Genomic DNA, 22,542 nt, shown 5'->3' on the forward strand with positions numbered 1-22,542 from the left:
GGACATAATACTGAAGAGACACAATTAAGAAGCAGGGGAGAAACACTGCAAAGCTGAATTTTTTTTTTTCAGTAGTAACTTTCTGGCCCTCTCAAAGACTCACCTCTACATCAAGAAAGCCAGGCTCTCAGGGTGCTTGCTAAGAAGACAACCATTCACTGCTGGAACTTGCAGCACAAACAGAGAAAGGAAGCATTGGGTCATGTCTTCACTTCTCCTGGTGGCTTACTCAATTCTGTTCGCTGTGCAGTGATGTTAAGGCTCAGGTGAGCATTTAAGCGGCTCTGAACAAAGACACGTGTGTCTAGCTGTGCCACTGGCCACATACTGCACCTGAGAATGCACATATACAATTTCAATTCTGTTGACTGGTTGTGCAGGCCTCCCAGGTAAAAGAAAGAGAGTGTGAGGGAAGTTTTAAAGAACTGATTTCTCTATTGCTTTACTTTCCTCAAACAAACAACTTCCTCCTTTCTTTTCTTTAGCTAAGGATTGCTGTGTCTTGGTATCAGCTGAGGAGATCTATCTAACGCCCTCCTTCTGTCTCCTCCTCTGTACTAAAAAGGGATTCAGTGGTAGCAGAGCAACTTTACATGTCACCAAGATTAACTAGAAAATAACCAGATCATGTGTGGAAAGCTCACATGACCCTGCATTCCACTAACAGAGTATTTAATGAGATTGACACTGGGTAGAAGTTGCTCCACCTGAGGAAGAGAGCATCTTAGTCTCTTGCCGCGTGATGCAGCACAACTGTTAAATGATTTCTGAGTGAAAAACATGGGACTTGATCCCATAGGAATTATGTTCAAGGAGCTCACACAATTTTCAGCTGGCTGTGTGTCAATGGCTGAATTCCACACGACACAGAATATACTGAGTGGTAAAAAATGGTGGAAATAAATCAAATAATAGGTGTAAATCGCGCTTTCTATCTTTTTCTCACACACTTCTTTTTTTCAGCAGCATTTCAATGCAGCAGAGCTTAGGGCCTCAGCTAGTCACACTATAAACATAAGCTCATTCAACTTTTAGCAACAGCTACATCAACTAAATCAACCTTCAATTCTTTCATTTAAAGCAGTGCATATATTCAGTAGATTATTTAGTCATAATTTATGTCTATTCAAACAAGTTCAGTGATGTACTAGTGCAAAGCACTTGATAAAAGTGAGCATGCCTTTGGCAGAGGTCCATACATATAAATTTTTAAAAGGAAGGAAGTGGTTTTGTCACAGCATCTTTTCCCCAAAGTAGATTATTCCAGGAACATTGTAACATTGGTAAACAAACCTCTCCAACCATGTCTGTGTTTCTCCAAACTGACAGGCTCTGGGAGGGCTTAAGCAGAGAGATGCGTGTCTCCTGCCTGTCTCCCGATCTACACGACTGCCTTGCGTGCAGCAGCGGGCGGCTGCAGCTTGCCTGTCTGGATATGCTGGACAGCATATCTGTCTGGATATGCTGGACAGCATGCTCCTGTTCAGGCAGACTTGATATTTGCCCGGCAAAAATCATCTCCTGTTGCGTGCAGCCTCAGGACAGCTTCTGCTAGCCATTAATTATCACTGTGGCTTGTGCTCGGCTAAGTCAAATGAAGACTTTTGCCTAGTGTACAGTATTCTGCTGAAGACCAGATTGACAAGAATGAGGCAAGGAGCTGAGGCACAGAGAAAGGTTACAGCAAGTTTACCAATAGGCAGGCATAGACGCCTAGGTTTGGATCTTGGCTTGCTTGCTACTTTCAGTAACTTCTGCTGCAGTCCTCTCTGCTCCTGACTGTTCGCTTCTGTCTTTGCTGATCATTACTGGCCCACTGAGACCTTGTCTCAATTTGCAGTCTTTGGTCATCTCAAATAATAAAAATAAAATTTATTTAAACCTGGTAATATGCAATCTTCCTCAGTTTACAGTACACCAGCTACTGATTTGCTTTTTTCTCTTCCCCTCTACCTGAAATCTCAGGGCGTGACAGTCGAAGGACATGGCTTTCTCCACATAGGAGGTCATGGACTTCCATTCCAGATGCAGACTAGTGATAAACACAGCTGTCTCCCTCTGGAAGTAAAATACATCATACATTACCAAGGCCCATTTGTCCTTGTTATTTTAATCCTATAGTAAAGACAGGGGCCTTAGTCTTAAATACAATATCATTTACCAATTAACTTTTTTTTTTTTGTCACTGAAAGTGACACCAAGAGGACTAGAATATAAAGCCTTCTTACCTGCACTTCTGTAGAAGATGATGTAAACCCTCCTTAGCCTGGTTCCATATGCACAGAGAGAGCCAATTGATAGACAAAAAAACCCACTACCATTGCAACTGTTATCAATACCCTCATTAGTAGACCTTGAAGTGGAATGATCTTTGAAATGGAGCAATCCTGGCAGTGACAAAGCTGAACCTGACACCAGAACTTAAGATATAAACCACCTTTCCACCACCTGTGTTGGTGGAACAAAGTGTCCCACTTTCTGCTGATCTTCCCAGGCTCCTCAGCTACTACTCAGAGTGCCAGGCAGGCTGGAGCTTCAGCCTCCTACCTTCCTCCTTTTCTCACCATCCTCAAGGCCAGCAGCAATGGACATTTCAGCATAGGTGCAGTTGAAAAAACCTGTCACCTACTTCCTCATCCCATTCCTCCATCTTCTAAAGACTTTTTTGGTCTTTCCTGATTAAGCTGAACGGGAGTTAGAAGCTCACCGATGCATATTTCACTGGGCAAAGAGAAGGAAAAGGAAAGTGTGCAGGCAACCACACAAAACATGTTTAGGGCTGAAAGAGACAGGCACTTCCCTGGTAGGTAAAAAAGGAGCACCCAGTGACTTCCAACCTGTGAATAAAGCTCTTAGCCGGGGAGGAGAGTTACTGGACCCTTTCATCCCACCCTTGCCTTTGCCAGAGAAACAGTTTTCATGGGAAGAAATGCACATGGCAACAAGAGAGCCGCTGAGGGAAGCAGCCATGGGGAATGTGCCAAATAGCTTTCTTGTTCCCTGTGAGATATGGCTGAGGAGGCAATTTACTTTCCAGTTTCCTTTCAAGATGAAGTATGGCTTGCACTACCACTGCTTAGGCTGTACTTATTCCGTAAATAAAGATTTTCTGTCTTCCATGTGGCAAATTTTGTCCTGAAGTCACTCTTTAAAATAAGCCTCAGAACCAGAGGCAATGTTCTTTTAGCAGGTGCACTGCTGAGAGCCTGGACAACACATACCCACCAGCATTAAATATTCAGTCTTGGGGTGAGAAAAACTTTCTCCTGCATTTCACCTCGAAGCACATGGGTGGTTGTGCTGCTGATGGGCCAATAGAGCTTACTTGTCTCTCTGATTCTTTCCTTCCATTTGGTGAAGATACAGAGGCAGAGGACTTTGCCGCAAAGCCTTTCTGCTCCCTCTGTTCTCAGCACAGAGCCACAGCCTTGGGAAGCCTCTGCAGAAAGGTGTCACAAGAACACAGAGTCACCCAGCTCTTTTCTTTCTTTATTTTTTTATTGAAAGCTTCATCAAAGAAAACAGAAGTTTAAACCTAACATCCACTGATCTACAGAAAGCCCCAGGAGTGGGAAAATGGCAGCTATTTAGGATTGTGTTACAAATGGAAAACATAAAAAAAAAAACCATAGCAGTACAGATCTTTCAAAGACATTCTGAGACATCAGCACACAGATGCCCATATAAATAAGATTCATAATTTAATGTATCGCAGAGGTTCTGTGTTCTACATTTTGGCTACAGTGAGGTCTGTAAGGGCTTTAAAGAACCTCTGCCCCATCTTTGTGATGCATGTTTTCTTGATAGGAAGTTCATCTGCTTTCAAAGCTGCTTTGATTTTTCATACAGATAGAATCTGTTCATTCTCCTTTAAAAAGCAGAACAACTAAAAATTCCTAAATGAATTCTGTTCACTTCCTGGTTTTACATAAAATTGTTTTGCCTCTAAAAGATAGTAGAATTTTCTTCCATTCTGTAATACGGCATATTTAATAATACTTTAATTACATAAACATCATGTTCTCTTCTCTAGGCTGTATTTTTGGGCTTTTAAAAATATAACTGACTGTAAATTTCACCAAATTCATAAAATTATTATCCAAGAGAAAGACACTTAAAGGCAGAAAAATTAATGTTGGGCAGATACTCTCTTAAGGACAACAGATCCAGATCTTGGAAGGTGCTTACACCTTGCAGGCTTTCGACCTGCAAGGAAAAATGGATTTGTGAACCTGTCAAAGACTGACATTTTTCACTTCATTATGCATTTTTATTAAGGTAAAGGAACTCAGCTGTCACTGTTGGGGAATTAACAACTGAACTGAACAACTGAAATAAACACAAGAATTTTTTCTTATCATGGAAAGTTGAACCAACACTGGGATTCATTTCTTTTACAGTTTTACTCTCATAATTTTCTGTTCAATATTAACAAAGAGCATGTTAATAAAGGGGAGAAGAAAGGGTCTCTTCTGCCTGCTTTGAGGCACAAAGGTGAATAAATCTCTGGGGTACATACAGCGCTCTAGCCTATCTGGGGGACAGGAGCAATATAGAAAAAGTTGGTGCTCTTTTTGAGAAGAAAATAACTCTCCTTACACTGCATCTTTGCTGCTTCTGAGATTCTAGAAATCTGCTCCACTGAAGGGGAGAAGTCTGCTGCTCACTCAGCCCTCCTTCTGAGAAAGTGTGTGTGCATGACTGAGTGTATGCGTATTAGAAATGAAAGGAGTCTTTGTTACTAGAGTCAATTGTCATTAAACAGAATAGACTAATGCATCAAACTTCAGCATTTTTGTTGTTTTCTGTTTTGCATTTCCATCACACCGTGACTGTTTTCTTAGTTCATGTGGGCTACCGAGAAAGACCAGGAAAATCCCTTACCCTAGGGCACTTCGTTTATATCCAGACCAATTTCATGTTAAATAAAGTTCTGAAAGGAAATGTTGACCATGCGTGTATCAAACATTACTATCTTCAACTACCACATTTGGTCTCATCACTAAAAATGGATTGATTCATTACTTTAAGCACATTATCACTCTTTAGCATGACTCTGCTATAGGTGGAGTTAAGCAAGTCTGCCTAAACCTGTTTTGCTCATGTCAACCTCAGCATTAAAATGAAGTGGCATGAGGAGCACCATCAAGCTTAAAATCATGAAGCGTGGCAATTTGTTAAACACTTAGTATCAGTCCCATCCTTCAGTACCATAAACAACATAATATAGATCCAAATACTATGACATATTAAAAATAAACTTTATTACAATGCAGGCTTCCTCAAATTTGCTGAGTTTTGGTACACATACATACATAAATAATACCCTTCATTTGATTTTTACTTGTGTAAAAATCCATTCGAATGCTACAGCCCAATTGCCCACTGAAAGTTTAAGCCCTCACTTCTCTAATGACCAGCCTTTATCTTCCACATTTGGGCATGCATCCATAGCAGAAGATGATACAATGTGATGCAGTTGCTCTCAAATATGCCTCATTCTGCATTACAGTGGATTTCTTGACCAACACAACCAAGGCAGTCTCTTGGTAAACAGAACTATACAGGTTAGCACAGGCTAAGGACATTTCAAGAGTCTGTTTCACTGGAAGGCAATAAGAGGACATTCACAATTTGAGGCCTGACTGTCACAGGTGAAAAGTGCTTACAAAACCAGCAGTAGAGCCAGATAGGAAGAAGAGTCCCTCTGCAATCTCAGTGGGAACAGTAAGATTTTTCAGTGCCCTGATCTACACTTGGGTCAGCACCTGCGAGTATAATATTCTCTTCAGTTCCAATGTCTTTTTTTTTTTTCTCAATGTTCAATGACAAGCCCAGGTATTCAGAAATTTCTAGCCATAATTCATAATTTTCTGACACCCCTTCTGTGTTTAACTTATAAGGTAAAAACAAAATTACCAAACCCAAACATCCAGATTTGATTATTTACAAGAATTGAGGTGTGATGGAAAGTACATATGCAGTTCAGCTTATGGATTGATGTTACTTCTAGACCTCTGGGCCAGGCACCATTGCTTTAGACATCTAGAGTTGTTTCTGCAATCTTTCAGGAACTCTCCTGATATTTAAAGCTAAGTTGGCAAGACAGACATAGATAGTGACTTTACAAACTCAGGTCTTAAAAAAAAAAAGAAAAAAAGAAAAACAGAACCTTTACCAGATAATAACAATAAACCTTGAAAAAAATCATATTAGCCAGAACATAAAGAAAACCAGTTCTAGATTTCAGAGGCCACCAAATATTCCTCTCCTATGACAACATCCATGCAGCATGTTGCTATTTCACTGTTCACTTTTATCTCATTTTTAACTTTCAGAAATAAGTTACCACCTTCTGAGCATTTTGTATGTTCTAAATAAGCTTTTTTCTTACCTTATGATCTATGACTGTTTATACTCAAAGCTCACAGTGTTTATAATTCATAGACTTTCAGACCAGTTCACTGTTTTTTTTTTGGGATCAGTAACAAGATAAATTGCATTTAAGGGATCCATTTTCTTTCCTCTTCTTCTTCCTCTGCTTCTTTGCTTGTTTCTTTTGATTTCAAACACCATTGAACATTATAGCATGGAAAAAAAGGGGAACAATTCTAATACAGAATGCACTTGAAACACTTTAAAAGTGACAGGCACTATGATATCGTGTTGCCTGTCTGGCTTAATAAAAAACACTGAGATTGTTTAACTTCACTGAAAAAAATAAGAAAAATGTTTCTGAATGTATAAATAAAGCAGCAGAGTTCTGAATAGAAACAAGAAGGTACCTCAGCATATTCATCAGCCACATGGTAGCTACCTTGTAGCCTCATTGTTGATAGTAAATGAGACTTTTTTTGTGTCACATTAGAACTAACACAGAAATAAATGTGTTTATTTCATATATAACTGACTTGTGCCGGGGATTATCTCCACTTGTACAAATAACTCGGAGAGAGACAGAAAGAGAGTACGTGTAGAAAGGAAGAAAATAAGGCTAGATCGATTTTTTCCCTCCTATGCCCTCCAAAGAAAGAGGGAAACTTTATCCAAGGACAAAATTCAAGTGCCACTCTCAAAAAGCAACAAGTAATGAGACAGCATATGAAACAGAAAGAGAGGGTTTTTTTTTTCTGAATTGAAAACATGTTGTGGATGATGTTGTTGTTTTACTTTGGCATCATCTGTTTTTCAGAAGTGCTGAATATCAACTACTACTCTGGAGCAAGCAGTTTTACTACTTCTGAAAATCAGGCCCTCTTCCTATGCTGAACTCCCATTTCTCTCTTTTCTATGTTGCATATCTAGCAGCATTTATTTGGGAAACCCCCTCCCCCCTCCCACTATGTTAAAAAATACGATCTTGTTTCATCAATTTAAAAAAATAATTGTGTTCTTTTCCCCAAAAAAATCAGGTTAGGGAAACACAGACCTCTTTTTAGGATTGGGCAGCTGAATCAGATTGATCCAATACATATGTTTTAATTTCATTATTTTTAATGGATACCCTGTGTCTAATCCACCACAAGAAATGTGATGAACCCTCCCCTCTCTTCTGGATGGAGGAAAGTTTAAAAATGTTTGGTTTAATTTTGACACATAGATATGTGTGCATGTATGTATATACTGAAATGCTGCTTCTCTTCTGCCTCCTTAAGGAAAAAAATCATCTTTTGACTTGCTTCTCACCTTTTCCATTTGTTTGTTTGGAGAAACTAAGGACCATAATCAAGATTACTCTACGGAAAATAACAGTCATTCATAAAACAAGTTTTGGTGGATTAAATTTAGCATCTTTTTTTTGTTTTTAGGCCTAATCATACTAATTAGTGATTGTCAGCCAACATATTAAGACAACAGAAATCATAGCAGAGAAGAATAATTTTTAACTTCTTGCCTGCATGACAATACTACGTCATTTTCAAAATGTCTGCTTGTATGGGAGAGCTAAAATGAGAAGAAAGATCAAGTTTGCTTTCTCCTGCATCTACCTGGCAACTCAAATGCAACACTGAAAAATAAATGCAGAATTAAGGTGGCTATGCATGCTGGACGATGACAAAGACTGAGGTGAAGAAATGAATCTGCGGTATGTCGGAATTCAGAAGGAAGACTGTTGTTTCAGTAGAAATACCAAAGATCAGGCAATTAAAGATAAAACCTCATCAAAATTAAAGCCTGCCTGGACAGATTAGTTGGTAACTCAATCCCCTTGCTTTGGGATAGTCTCCAAAGCACATCATCAAAAATCTTCTAATACCAACTACTCTGAAATTTCCACTATAAACATATGCAGTATGTAAAACACCAGTGGAAGATAGTTTAAACAAACGAGAAAGTAAGAACTGGTCCGGCCATGTAGGTCAAATAAAGATAAAAAAAGAAAAAAACCTCTATCTTCTGGACTGCGTTAGGGTGTCACTTCATCTTTGGTATAAAATAGGCCATCCATAGGCTGCATTTGTTCACAACTAGGAAAGACTACAGAAATTGTCAACAATTTCTTCTATCTATTGCTTTTTTTGCACTTTTTTTGACCATAAGCTCCTATCTACTTAAGTTTTTTTTAATGCTCTTAAGCTAGGTTTTTGCAATGTGACAAGCAAAGCAGACTAAAAACTTCTTAAAGCTCATAAAAAAGACTGCAGATAAAAAGCACTAATGCTTTTGCTAGCGATCACGCTTTGTAAATAAAAAAATCTGCATTCTGCAAGAAAAAAACCCTGCATTCTCTATAATGCAGCAAGTTTTTTTCTCAATTCAATAACTTTACTGTAAAATGCTTTAGCCTTCTAGAATTTTTTTCTGTCAACAATTAAGACAAAGTTCATAAAAGTCCCAGCATTTTTCCAATCCTTTCAGTTGCCACAGTTCCTTTATCATCAACTTTTCTTCAAAAGAAGAAAATCATTTTCTTTTAAACTGTACAGTTTATTTTTTGTTCACCCCAAAAACTCAGTCTATTAAACTTCTGCACCAGCACCGGTGTGAGCAGTTTCAATTCATTCTCGGGTTTTCTAACAAGACGTTGACAGCTTGCCTTGAGAGCCTTTGACGTCCTTAAAATTAAGGCAATTAAGATTCAAGATAAACCTTACCTAAACATTTCTTTAAAAAAACCCAAAAAACAAAAAACCGAAAAACACTCTAGATTTAAAACAAGAAGAAAAAGAAAATGAGAGAAAAAGAGTAGCTTAATTTTTGAGGAAGACAATTGGTTTTCATCGCAACTTGCTCCCTCTTGACATCATCAGTTTTTCTGTTTTTAAAAAAAAAAAAAAATCTAGCTACACCTCCAGGTAAATTCTGAATTCAAATGTTCGTCCAGATGAAATGTCAACCCAGCATTTTTCCTCTGGGTTTTTTCCTTTAGTTGAAAAAAAAAATATAGCAAAAATAAAATTGTCAGACTACATGACAGAACCATTTGCACAGCACATAAAAACACTGTTTTGTTTTCATTGGGAAAGGTAGAAAAAAAAAGCATTCATTTGACGCCTGTGCAAACTGGAAGCCAACTTCTTGTTCAGTGAAGTTTCTCCATTCAAGGCAAAGATTTCAGACCGACATTCTTCAGTCCTGTTTATTGTCTGTAAAAACAATTGAATTAAAGTGGTCATTAAGTCAAAATAACTTTGAAATAGGCTTCTCTCCTTTTTTTCCACCCAATTCACTTTAAAAGTAATCCAAGCTAAACTAACTTCGCAGCTGTTTAAATATGATACCACCAATAAGCTGAAAATACTCAGGCAAAAATAGGGAATTCCTGCTTTGGGGACATTAACACATTCTAAGCAGATGAATTTATTCTTGTTAATGCTATGCTTAATAGGCAGACTAACTATACTGAAATGAAATGAATACATGTAAATCTTTCAAAAGTAATTCAATAAGAGGGTGAATATTTTCATAATAATTAGTGCTGCTATTTATTTTGGATACTAATAATGAAATGAAGGATAAAATTACAATAAAAGGATACACCAATTTGCTAGAAAGAACACATTTTCTGATGGCAAGAACAATTAGACTGTGGAGCAGTCTGCTTAATGAGCCAGTTATGGCTAACTTAGTAGAAACATTCAAGATAATATGAATTAGAAAAATATATTTTTTGATCATACAGTGTTAAATCTTTCTAAATTTAGCACAGGGAATAAACAAAACTATAGACCTTTTTCTTACGGAAGATAACTCTCATTTTCTGTTTTTGAGGTTTCATGTCATTTAAAGATATGTCACATCAAACTTATCTTAACAAGACCGTGAGATCTTTGGGGAGATGTAGAACCTACGTATAAATGCTGTTCCATGTCTAGGGCTATCAGTAAGGATCAGCTGTTGTTTTTCCTACAGTCCTCAAAACTTACATGGAAAAAATCCTTTTCTGACCAAAGCTCAACAAAAGAAAATTCAGTATCTTTCCTTTTGCATGCATTAGCACACTAGCCCTTGTAGTTTAAAATTAGTTTTTAAATTATGAGTTAAATTGTGAAGAATGTTGATGATCTAACATTTGCCACAGAACTTTCTGTCTGGGATGGCAAACCTAAAACTACAATTTTAAATTTTAAATTTACCAAAGGATTTTTTCCTGGCATGATGCCTGAAAAATAATACCTTGAATGTAAACAACAGATTTATGTGGAATGCAACAATTAACTATTTTCTTCAGGTTTTCTATGTATAATTTCCGGTAGGAGTATTCAGGTTGGATGCTCACCTTTCTGAGGTTTTTCTGCCGCTCTGGGTAGAGTGGCTGGTGTCACCAAAGGGTCACAGCACATGCTCTCTAATCTAACCTGGCATTGATTTTGCCCACAAAAGGCTCCAGAAAAACATAATTCTTTCCATATTTAAAATCAGAGTAGGTCGTCCAGCAGACTTTTGCTTGGAGGTAAGAGTGCATACTTTTCTCGTGCATTGATCTCCATTTCATTGGTTTCACACTTTTATGTGCAAAATTAAATATTTACAAGGAAAAAAAAGGAGTAAGGTCTAAAACAATTAAGGTGATTTCCTCATAAAGTAGATTCCTCTGCTCAGAAATCAAGGCCTATTCTACCTGCACAACAGTTAGCCAGGTTTTCAACATGAAGCTACCATTTCTGAACATCTTTGGGTGGAATCCTCAAGTACAGAACTCAGCATATTAAATAAAAGAACATGTATGCTGATTAAAAAAGTGGAACTTAAATTTTAAGTTTTGTGGTTTATTTCTACTTACAAAGAGAGTACAGAGTCCTTATACCACCCAGTTCATTCTTAGTACATTGTCTCTCCTTCGTTGCCTGCAATTTCATGATTGTTGCAAAGAAAATACATATAAGGAAATATGCTGTTATAACTTTTCTCCTGACTGATCAGCTCCTATGAAATAATTTTATATTGTCCGCCTTTTCCTTTGCCTTTATCTAACAAAATCATTGTCCAGTCATGCTAATTATCTTCTCTTATCTTGCTTTGATAAATGCTGTTGTACATTAGGCATGATGTTTGTTATTAATAAATGTGCCCTTCAAAAAGCTAAGTGACAAAATTATATTTTAATTATAAAACAACTTCACTTGGTTTTATATTACAGGTTACTTAAATATTTTTGTCAGAAGTTATCTTGTGTATATTGTGTGTATTTTCCTTGTTTCTACAGCTTCCCACACTGCATTTATGCCTGCAACTGGCAGACATAAATAGAGGGACCATTTCATAAAAAAAATACTGAAATAAGTATAATAAAAAAATCTGTAGTGGAGCTGACTGTGTGATTAAAAAAGGAAGACATTTCCCTGAATATAAATGCAAGTGCCATTAGAAGTATATCCATCATTGCAAAAAGGCTGTAGATGACAAGGAAAGATGAGGGATCTCATTCTCAGGAAATTCACCACACTGGCAAGAAACACAGCACCCATTTCAATAAAGAATTGCAATGCAGTTTCCTCTTATGCGGAAAAATGCCAGAATCTGCTGCTTACAGCTACCTTATGAGGCCTTCTAAAACTAAGTCCTTCTGCTTTAAGGCTTAAGCAAAAGGGAACAGAGACACAGGAATGGCCAGATCCAAATGCTATGGAGCATAATCATCAAAGCAAGCCAATAGGATGATACAAACATATATTTCTCTCTTTGCTCATTGTATTCTATAAGTATTTTGCAATCATTTATTTACAGGTGCTAGAGAGACTGTTGGCTAGAAAGATACACATGGGCAGAGTGTGTCTCCAATTAGGTACATCAACAAAAAGCTTGTGATTTGATTGCTTTTGTAATATGTACATACAGACAGATATGGGTATGACAAAAGAAATAGCAGTCTTCTGTTTTATGGTGGTCAAAAAGGGAGTGTGTGTGATCTGAAACCATTTGCTACTCATATGGTAGACAAATAAATGTATCTTGCACTTCCAGAGCTCAAAAATGAAGTAAAGTAACTGACAGACTGGTATAATTCTAATCTTTCCTATACCAGCTCATATCTGATGCCTCTATAAGTACCAAGTCATGATGCATTGACTGACATATCTAACATATTTCTTGTCTGGCTATTTGTCTTTCTTGCCCAAGATAAAACGTGTAATTCTCTTTTCACACTGAAGCTGGTGTTCAATATACATGTATTAAGAAAGGACTCAATTAGTGCCTCTTCCTAGAATCTGTCCAACACTGATCAGTCCCAGTGAGTATCCTGTCACTAAGTAACCTTCCCTTCGTGAGGACTGGTTTTACTCTAGCAAAGAAAAACTGTGTTTGAGGATTATTCTGAAGATGAAGGGACTCTTTAAGAGTTCTAAATCCAGCTGTCAGTGTATAAATTTTGAACTTTCCAAGGTATTCCGTGGGAAGTAAACAAAAGGAGCAGAGAAATGGAGACAGACTAAGCAGTGCTTCTCCCCACCTCTTTTCTACCCATTCTTCTTCCATTTCCAGTTCCTGCCCACTCAATGTCTGCAAGGCACCAATTTTGCACAATCACAAATACCAACTTGAGGTAATTTATACTGCTTCATTAACTATGCTTTCAGAAAGAAAGCTTTACATGTGCCAATGTGTTCTGTGCCAATATTTTCACCCTTGCAAATTTAAGCCCTTTTTAACCTCTGATGCCAGATGCCGCTTTAGCCCAGTGTGATGATTGTTAACGCAGTTGTTGAGATCCTTCTGAGTGCAGAAAAGCAGCAGATAGTCAGAGAGCATATCATTGTAGGCAGGGACTCAAGCACATTTTGCCAAGGTGAGGCCATCAGCCAAAACCTTTTGCTAATTACACTGCTATATATCCAGAATTCGTCTGAACTTAACGAAGCTATTCAGAATTTATACTGCTGAAACAGGGAGTCGAATTTGGCCTGCTATAATCAAGAATCAAAACCTTTTGGCTACAAAGTGTATGTGTACTTACTTAGACTGTTGGTAAGAATATGCAGGCGCATGTTCACTGGATGTTTCCACTGTCATCTGTTGCTGTTGACCACTGGCTTCCTGTGATGAAGATGCTACTGTCTGTGGAGAAGTATCAGCAACAACACCCTAAGGAATCAAATGAGGACATGAAAAACTTAGTAATTGTACTCACTGCAGTAAATTATGCAAAACAGCTCAGCATCAGCTCACCATTCCTGTATTCCTCTAGAGAATGAGAGAGTTTGAGGTAGCAGAACCATATGCTAACACAACAAACTCCATCATTAGTTTTAGAGAACTAATTCAGTAACAAAAAGCTTTCTCAGCATACCAGTAGTACTTTGCTCTCATAGGCTGCAGTGGAAAACACCTCCACCTTTGAGGGCAGTTCCCTGTCCATTCAAAGCCAGAGGCAAAACTTCTGACTTTGGTAGATTCTGGGTTTTACTTCTTGTCTTTTTCACAACATATGTATGGCTCTTCCAGTTTTCACCTACCTACCTCAATTCACACTTAGTTCACATTTATTTTGTTTGACTTAAAATGCAATAAAGGAAGAATCTAGGCCTCCTGCTCTCCACTTTCCTACACATCCAACAGAAATTCAGCCACCTTAGAAAAATACTGCCCTTCTCTCCGCATTGCTTTTATGCATGTTCCCTTCAAAATAAATTTGCTTTATGCTAAAGACATTTATCTGTTAAGTCAAAGCTCCAATGAAGTTTTGTTTTATTTATATGTTTGCAAAAGGTAACTAAGTAAACACACAAAGGATTATATGTATGAACTTAACATTATGCATAACTTCTTATCCTGTTTAGACAGTCTGCATAATACTTGGTTTAAGTTTTTTGGTACCCTTTCAAAGTAAGCTACATTTTCTCTTTTACTCTCATACTTGGTGTGTTGGTCACACGAATAGCAGGTCTCTTCAGGGAACATGCTTTATTACTCTATTGCACGCAACAGAGCCAGAAGAGGGAGCACAAAGCACTTGCTTTGTTTTTATTTGAGTCCTGTGTAAACAACAGGTACTTTATTTTAAAACATCTGTTAAAATATCAGTTTCATTTTTCAGAAATTCTTCATATCTACTGCTTAACAGACTGTCAGTATTATCTTTTTCTGTCTACTTCCTTGTCTTTATCCTTCTGTTTGTGTCCATCTCATCTTGAGATTGTAAGCTCTCTGGCGCAGAGATAGTATTTTTTGGTCTCTGCTTGAGCAGCATCCAGCATGGTAGGGTCCTGGTTCATGATGCTACATGAATACAGATAAACATTAACAATAATCATCATCACTGGCTCAGTGCAAAACAGGGCATATATTCAGATAATATTTGGATTGTTACAGTAGATAGTTACCACACCATGTTACTTTAGAAGGCACGAATATACCAGCAGGTGATGGGGAGGAGAGCTCAGGAAGAATTAATTTAAACTCGTTTGCATAGGTCAGCATGGTGTGCAGCCAATACTGTTGTATGAACCACTCTCCACCCCACCATCTCCTTTTAATTCATATTTGTAACTGCCCAGTTTAATACTTAAGAATATCATTTGAAAAGAGGTGCCCATGGTGCATTTATAAACAAAAGAGGCTTAGGGCAAAATTATATTGAGGCAAAAAAGACTGAAACATGATCAGATCAGTATGACACAACAGTAGTAGCCTTTCCTGTGGGACTTTATTTGAGAATAATTGCAAAGAACTAGGAGAAAACAGGATAAGCCCACTTGACTGTTGGTGGACCCATGTCAGCAGTACCACTAACTCAGTATCCTCACAGCACAGAGTAGTAATAGCACAAAATCCAGAGTCCACACACTCGAAGACAGAAGCACAGAGACCCTGGCACTCCTTGCCTTACCCCAGAGTAGGGTAGAAGTTGTTAATAAAAGAGGGTAGCGCCAAAGAGAAGCACACAGGGAAGAGGATGCCAAGGTTCCCTCCTCTTGCTGTGCTCAGTTGCCCTTATGAAGATTCACAGAAGTGGAGGCCAAGCTGACGCTCTCCCGGCAGCTTGTGGTCTACAGGGTTGAGTAAATACTTACTCATTAGACTGTCATCAGCATGACTCAGCCCCAAGGAGGGAGGGAGCGAATCCTTCCTCAAGGATGAAAAGCACTCAGTCAGTGCAGCATCCTCCACGTCTGTATATACAAGAGGAAGGTTTCCATTGCTCAATCACTTTTTCTGGTGGCTAAATGTTTCAGCAATTACCTATGCTTGCTAAGGACCGCATCAAACCCTCTTGCAATCTTCTCTTCTTGAAATCTCTTTTGGTTTCGTGGTTTGCCTGCTGGGTTTGTTTTCCTGTCTCTTCCCATCTCCCTCCCAAGTACATGGGGAAAAAATAGTCATAATCACTGATGTTTTACTCCACGTCCTGCTGTACAACAAAACAAATGCAAAACAAGAGCCCTTGCAAATAATTTTAAAAAAATAAAATAAAAAGAGGGGCTAGAAAAGAGAAGGAAAGGAAAAGAAAAGAAAGAAAACAAAAGAGGAAGAAATGTACAGTCCTAATTTTAAAAGCTGGGAGCTTCCAGCCACCTCCATAAAGAAACTTTAGGCCCCTTTCAAACCATAGGTGCAAGAAGGAATAATACATAGGAGTTCTGCTACCCCTTCACTCTACTTTCATGGATGGAGATAAACTTACTTCAATAGGGACAGCTGTTGGAGGCACAGGAGTATACTGGGGAATGTAGGTCCCTTGCATAGGTGCAGCAGCAGTCATGTACTAGAACAAATCAAAAGCACATGAACAATAGAAAACCACAATCAAGATGCATTAAACCATATGTTAGAAGCATGATACTGTTTCCATTTCCATTTCTGAGTTTTTTAGTTAGTGTATAGCATGTTATTTCTTTTAATTAAGGATTTTAGGCAATGGCAGGACTTAACAGCTACTAAAAACCATAATCTTGAACTTCAAAGCCAGGTCATATCTGAATATAGGCAATAGTAAACATCTTACTGATGAAGTTAGATTGTTCACAGGTTCTCTAAAACTAAGAGACTACTATTTGTACTTACGAAAACCCCAGTGGAGACATGACAGCAGTCATGTCTAAACAATTTTTTGGAGTCTAATTGACCTTACCTAATCACACCTACAAAATACGAAGCAGGAAATTTGAGAGGTTTATTCCAGTCTATATTTAATTCTATCAGTAACAGCAGTTGAGTTAACAGGGATACAAAGCTTCAGGAAGGTGAAGTTTAAGTCAGGAGAAACAAAGGAGGAAGATCTATCTGGAGTTTCTCCTTTTGTACCCATATTTTAGCTAAATTCTTACAGCTTGTTCTTAATATCCAGGGATCCTTTCTATGCATTTTGAAACTTCTGCAAATTATCATATAACACTTTGTATTAGCTTCTCTGAAATACTCTCTCTCAAGTACTACCTGACAATCCATTTTAAAATTCATGTATGCATGTGAATTTTGTCATTGGCATGACACTAATCTTTTTATATACAGCACTTCTTAAAAAGCTCTTGAACTGAATACAACAGTGATTGTTCAGATTTTCAAATAAAGAATCAATATTAAGTCCTCAGATCTATCTGTACCGTTCTTTCTACAATCCAGTCCTAACTACATGTTTTCACCGACAAGAATCTCAGAATGTGCCCAATCCCCCAAATGACTGTATGACACTTCCACTACATGTTATCTTCAAAGACACACCAAAGATCTGAATCAGCCCAGAATGTATTAGATGAATTTTAAAATGAGTTAAATATAGCTTTGCTTCCTGGCAGAGCTAGGAAGTGCTTGCTAGATTTTATTTCGCTGTTTGTAGTAAAATTTACATTTAAAGCACTCTCTCACCTCAATTCTAAACTAACTGGATGGTTTGATATGCCCGTCACAAACATGCACTACGAAATTGCAAGGTGGGGTGCAGACTGCAGCAATGCTAGAGAAAGGCCTTAGGGAATGACAACAGCATATTTAAGAATCTCACAGCTAAGTCCTGAAGTCTTCTTTCAAGTAGAAAAAAAATAAAAATTATTTAAGTGAAATTGTTTTCTATTTAAAAAAAATCAGCGAGGATCATACATGACATAGAATTTATACTTGCAAGATGAGCAGCATATGGTGTTGAAAACCATTACAATATTTTGCCAGATTTCACAGTGTTTTCCATAACTTGAGCAAAGTGATGGGAGTGTCTCCAGTGTCTGTATGCCTGTATCAGGCCATGTTTTTCTTCAGATTTTTAAATTGTCCTTCAGAAAGAGTATTGAATTCAATAGTGTTTTTTATGAAGGCTAACCCACCAAAAACATTAGGCCAACTATCCTATTGTACTCAGTACAGTTGGGTTATTCTCCTCCCTTACAGATTAAGAACTAATGAGAATGTTACAGCAGGGTGTTCCAGGGTTGCTTCCGTTCCATTCATTCTGCTTTGTAATGTTGCCGTCACATGTTGGGAAGACATCTGCTGTGTAGCATTGTTCTAAATGTGTCAATATTTAACAGTAACCTGAAGCACTCATTCTTACAGTTCTGCAAAGACCTGTAAGGGTTTTAAACATCTATGTAGGCTAGCTTCACTCGGACAAATATACATAGATTTTAATTAAAAGTGTTAATTTAAATAATGAAGCGCCCTCATTCAATTTGGACTTCCTCTGAGTTGAACCTAGCAGAAGATCAATGCTCAGACTCATAAGATGCCGTTGTCTGCCATTCTCTTATCTCACACACAAACCCAAACAAGTTTTAATACACAAATATCAAATTATTCAACTGCTTTTTAATTCACACCAGTCCACTTTTTGCAAAATCCTTTGGCACTGAGTTCTGCAGCACAGCAATTGAAACTGTCCGGGAATTAACTGATGTCTTTGCTGACTCTGAAAACACTGCTCTCAGTACTTGTGCAGTTTCTTACTCTATTGTTATTTTTTTCCTCTTGAGGCAGATCCTGATCTTACTTGCCAGACTACTTCATGTAGCTTCCTTCACTGCTAGACAATCTCTAGGGAAAACTGCACTGCTGACTTGAGTGTCACTGGTGGCTCTGGCCAAACTCTGCTTTCCAGACACTCACACGTCCCCACACTCTCCCAGTTTAATTTTTTGCAGGAATTTTAACTGAATTCAACCAAATAGCAAGTGATTTAAAGTTCTGGAGACTAAAGCTTGCCAGACTCTCTCCTGAAGAACTGTAGGAAAGTGACTTCTCCCCTGTACATAACATTCTGCTTGTCTGCTCTAATGGTGGTTCAATTTTTTGTATAAATCCTTCAGAGTTCTATAATTAAAAAAATATGTTTTGGGCCAAATTAGTTCCACCAATGGCATACAGTATTTGTGGTAAAGAATATGATCCTAGTAAAAGTTAGCCAAGGCTCATTCCTACAGAGTATTTCTGCTTAACAACTGTGGCCCTTGACCACACAGCAGCAGTGGTCTGTATTACACATATTGTGCCCTTTGGTGGAATGTCCAAACATATTTACCTTCTTTATCTTTATGACTATAAATATGAACTCATCATTTCAGGAAAGAGTAATTGGGTCAACAATTAAACATGTTACTGGGGCTTGGAACTGATTCTCAGTCTCCAGGGTCTCACTTAAGGATCCATTGAGGCTTCTCTAAAAATCTTTACCAAGCTATAAAGGAAAACTACGGCTTAGTTCTCAGAGACACACAATCGGTCTTTAGCACCCCTCACATGCAGCAGAGGGAGTCCCCCCTGAGACCACATGAATTTGGGAGTGTCTGCCCTGCTGCATCTGTTTTTATCACGGGAAGCCTAGCGCTGAGAAGCTGCTTTAGTTTAGTTTCTATAATGAAAGAGGAAACATTATTTTTTGCGATAACTGACATTAGCTCAATCAAGTTTACTCGTATTTCTTTTCTTTGTGAACTACATAATCCTAATTCTCTGATCTCACAGGATAAATAAAGATTACATAGTCCTAAGGCACAATGTCAGTGTTGATACTTACATCATCGGGTTTGGATAATGCAAGAGTTGAATTCCTTGTCACGAATATTCACTGTTGGTTGTTTAGCAGAAAGCTTCCTGAACACTGCTGTTCAGTAGCTTCCATACCCAGACACACTGAGCCCACTGAAATCTGTGTCTCTCCCTGGGTCGCCCAGATACTTTACCTAGTTATTCTATAAAATAGTGTGCTCTGGATGTGTTGGAGTGAGTGGTACCATGTTGGGAGGTGGAAAAGAGCTTCAGAAAGAATTATGAGATTTAAAGGAAAGTTAAACATTTTACATCTACTCAGCTTAAGACCACCCAGGATGAAAATTCTGGTCTAAAGACATGCTTAGCTGAGGGATTCTGTTGTAATGCAGCTCCATTTGGATCACAGTTCCTGTAGATGTACATAGTTTCCATATGGCTTCCCATCTACCTCAAGAAACTCGTGTAACTTGGAAGTAAGCAGATGGCAAAGAAAGAAGACATCTATGTCAGAAGACCATCACTGAGATTTATTTTCTCCATGAACCACACTCACTACAGTTCTTTATCCACACATATGTGTGAAAAAGAGACAGCATGACTCATGCTTAGCTTAGCAGCAGCTGGTTAATTCCACTAAATATTAGTATTGCGAACACTGAAATGAGAGAATCTCAAAAAGCCAAATCTATTCTTTCTTTGTCATATTTTTCCATCAGGATTAAAGATTTTTGAGCTGTAATGTGATCGGTCATTCAACAAAGTATGTGCAAGGAATAAGAAAGTACAGTTCATTCTTCCACAACTGTACAGGCTTTGTGGATCTAAAATTAGAAGTTGGTTATTTCTGACAGAAAAATGAATGGTGACTCTACATGCACAGCTGATGGATCTGGAGGGTGTAAGCGAGATTTTTTTTGGCACTTTGATCCTTTGAAAGCTGGTAATTTCAACTACAGAAAAAGAATACATTGCTGGTGGCAACATTCTCTTAATTTGCTTGTAAACTATTATTTTCTTCATACGGTACACAGAATGCATGTTCTGAGCACTGAAGATGTACAGTATTATAATATAATTCATGCTTCATAATGCCTGACTGTTTAATTCAGACTGCACTTATGAGGGTACTCATTTACCCTATATGCTACATTAACAATTCTACTCACACCTTGTCCAATGGGATTTTTGGTTTTTACCATTTTGAAACTACTTAAATGTGCGAAAAAATATACAGCTAGCAAATAAGAGAGTATTAGTGTATACTTACAACTCTACTTTCAGATATTACCCTCAGTGACTACAAAGAGTTAAATGAAAGGAGGTAAAGAATGAGGAGGTGGGTTGAAGGGGAAAAAATGAAACTTTGAGAAAGATCATGTTTAATTCAGAGAGCAACACCAGTTCTTAGAGATCAGCAAACAGTAGGGTATCCCAGCCTGGATCCAGCAAGACTGCTGTTAAGCCTGCAGCAAACACTAAACCCATAAAGGTGACAAGCATTGGGAAATAAAAACCGGGAGGATGGCAGCTGCCTGCACCAGGTAGAGTGAGGGAGCATGCTGCAGTAGGATAATATGGTTTCACCATCAAAGGTGGAGCTGAGTAACCTGCAGGGAATTTACAGGAGCTTTTACATTGAGAAAATGGCACAGGTAATGTCCATTTATTCATTTGCCCTAGTAAGCCCCTAGCAAGCCTTTCTCAGGCCCAGATTAATGCAGAGTCAGGCAACTGCCTAGCAGCTGAGGTACATAGCAAACACCCCACACACCAGCTATTAGTTACTGAATTTCAACTGAAACAGTTCGTGAAAGAATGCCTCTTGCAAAACCAAACTATTACATCTACATCATCAGAAGGCTTTGGCTGCACACTCTGTTTAAATTCTGAAGGCCATCATTAACAGAAAGTATAAGAAACCACCCTAAAGTTCCATTCTATTTATAGCCCCAATTGCCTATAAAATAACACAGCTGTGATTAGATGGAGGCTGCTGCAGACACATTAACTCTCTTGGTCACTCTGAGTACTGTGAGATTTTACAGCTAATAACTGGATCAATGTTGAATAAGTTTCCCAGTATAAAGAAAACCAAAAAGAATTTACAAAATGAGATATTAACAGATAAGTTTGCAGTAAATTTGGAAACCTCAAACAACACTTAAAATTAGGAGGGACAACGAACAAGGAAAAATGTTAAAGAAGCCTTTTATAAAATCAACGTGCAAATGCTGCTTTCTGGTGTTTCGCTGTGGTTTTATATGAATGTATATCTGTTGTAATAATCAAGGATTACTTTCCTTATTTCATCAGCTTCCATGTTTCTGAGAAGGCACAGATCCTTTACAGTCAAGGTGAAAGCCAAACTGCAGAAGCCTTGCACCAGCATATGCTGGTAAGCATTTACACCACTGCAGCCTGCTGAAGGGAGATTAAATGGGATGTCTTACGTGAGCAAATGCTAAACCATGTATTCTTCAGTGACTATTTGTGGTTTCATATCACTGCATGAGCTATAGCACAGTGATAATGACTTAGCTCTTCAGGATTCCCAGAATTAATGCCAGGGTTTGTTTGTGTTTTGTTTTTTGTGTTGGTTTTTTTTTGAAACCATCTGAGAAGTCTAGACACTGCATCACTTACAGAATTATGTGAAAACATTTGTGTTGCTGGAAAACTTAAGGAAATGAGTCTGTTGGCTGGATTTATTTTTATAATCTTTTTTTTTTCCTACCCCAGGAAGGAAACCTGCCTTCCCACTTTCAAATCTCTTTCCCTGCAAAGAACAAAAACTGCATCTCTCTTTGAGCATTGTCAAGTGGTTATAACTGTAATGAAATGTAGAATAAAACTGCTGCTTTTTTGTCTCTGGTTCCACCTTCTCATTTGAAAATATGCTGTTCTCCAGTAGAAAAGAACATTGTCTTGCTGTGTCCTCTTATCCCATAGTCTGGCATGGAGACATAGGAACTCAGGAAGAGAAAAGGACCATCTAGTTCATCAGTGCCTCTGGCAGTTCAATGAAATACAATATCCAGCTGCCACAGTTTTTACTTTAAACTTAAAATATCTTTTGCTACACAGAAGCTTTCTCATTTTCCAGCTCAATCCTGTACTTATTCAATGGCTGTTATTAATTTCACTTTTTCCCAATTAAAGAATGAGAGAATAAATGATACAGAGTTT

At 38.0% G+C, this 22,542-nt stretch overlaps 1 protein-coding gene across 6 annotated transcripts in view; it reads right to left on the minus strand.

The window, feature by feature from the left end:
* Positions 1–3,477: 3,477 nt before the first annotated feature.
* The window catches only part of RBMS3 (RNA binding motif single stranded interacting protein 3), a 598,526-nt gene continuing 579,461 nt past the window's right edge, over positions 3,478–22,542 (minus strand). For 3 of the 6 annotated variants that reach the window (XM_018075572.1, XM_018075575.2, XM_018075573.2), the window contains 3 exons: positions 16,064–16,144; positions 13,397–13,524; positions 3,478–9,587 (listed from right to left, as the gene is read on the minus strand). In XM_018075572.1, coding sequence (XP_017931061.1) covers positions 9,581–9,587; positions 13,397–13,524; positions 16,064–16,144 — 216 coding nt within the window. In that variant the 3' untranslated portion in view covers positions 3,478–9,580. Of the gene's footprint in view, positions 9,588–13,392; positions 13,525–16,063; positions 16,145–22,542 lie in introns of those variants that run through there. The other 3 variants (XM_029961807.1, XM_018075576.2, XM_008933510.3) reach the window with 1 other exon arrangement.

The sequence above is a fragment of the Manacus vitellinus genome, unplaced genomic scaffold, assembly GCF_001715985.3.
Source record: "Manacus vitellinus isolate BGI_N305 unplaced genomic scaffold, ASM171598v3 scaffold_3_pilon, whole genome shotgun sequence".
NCBI classification, from domain to species: Eukaryota; Metazoa; Chordata; class Aves; order Passeriformes; family Pipridae; genus Manacus; species Manacus vitellinus.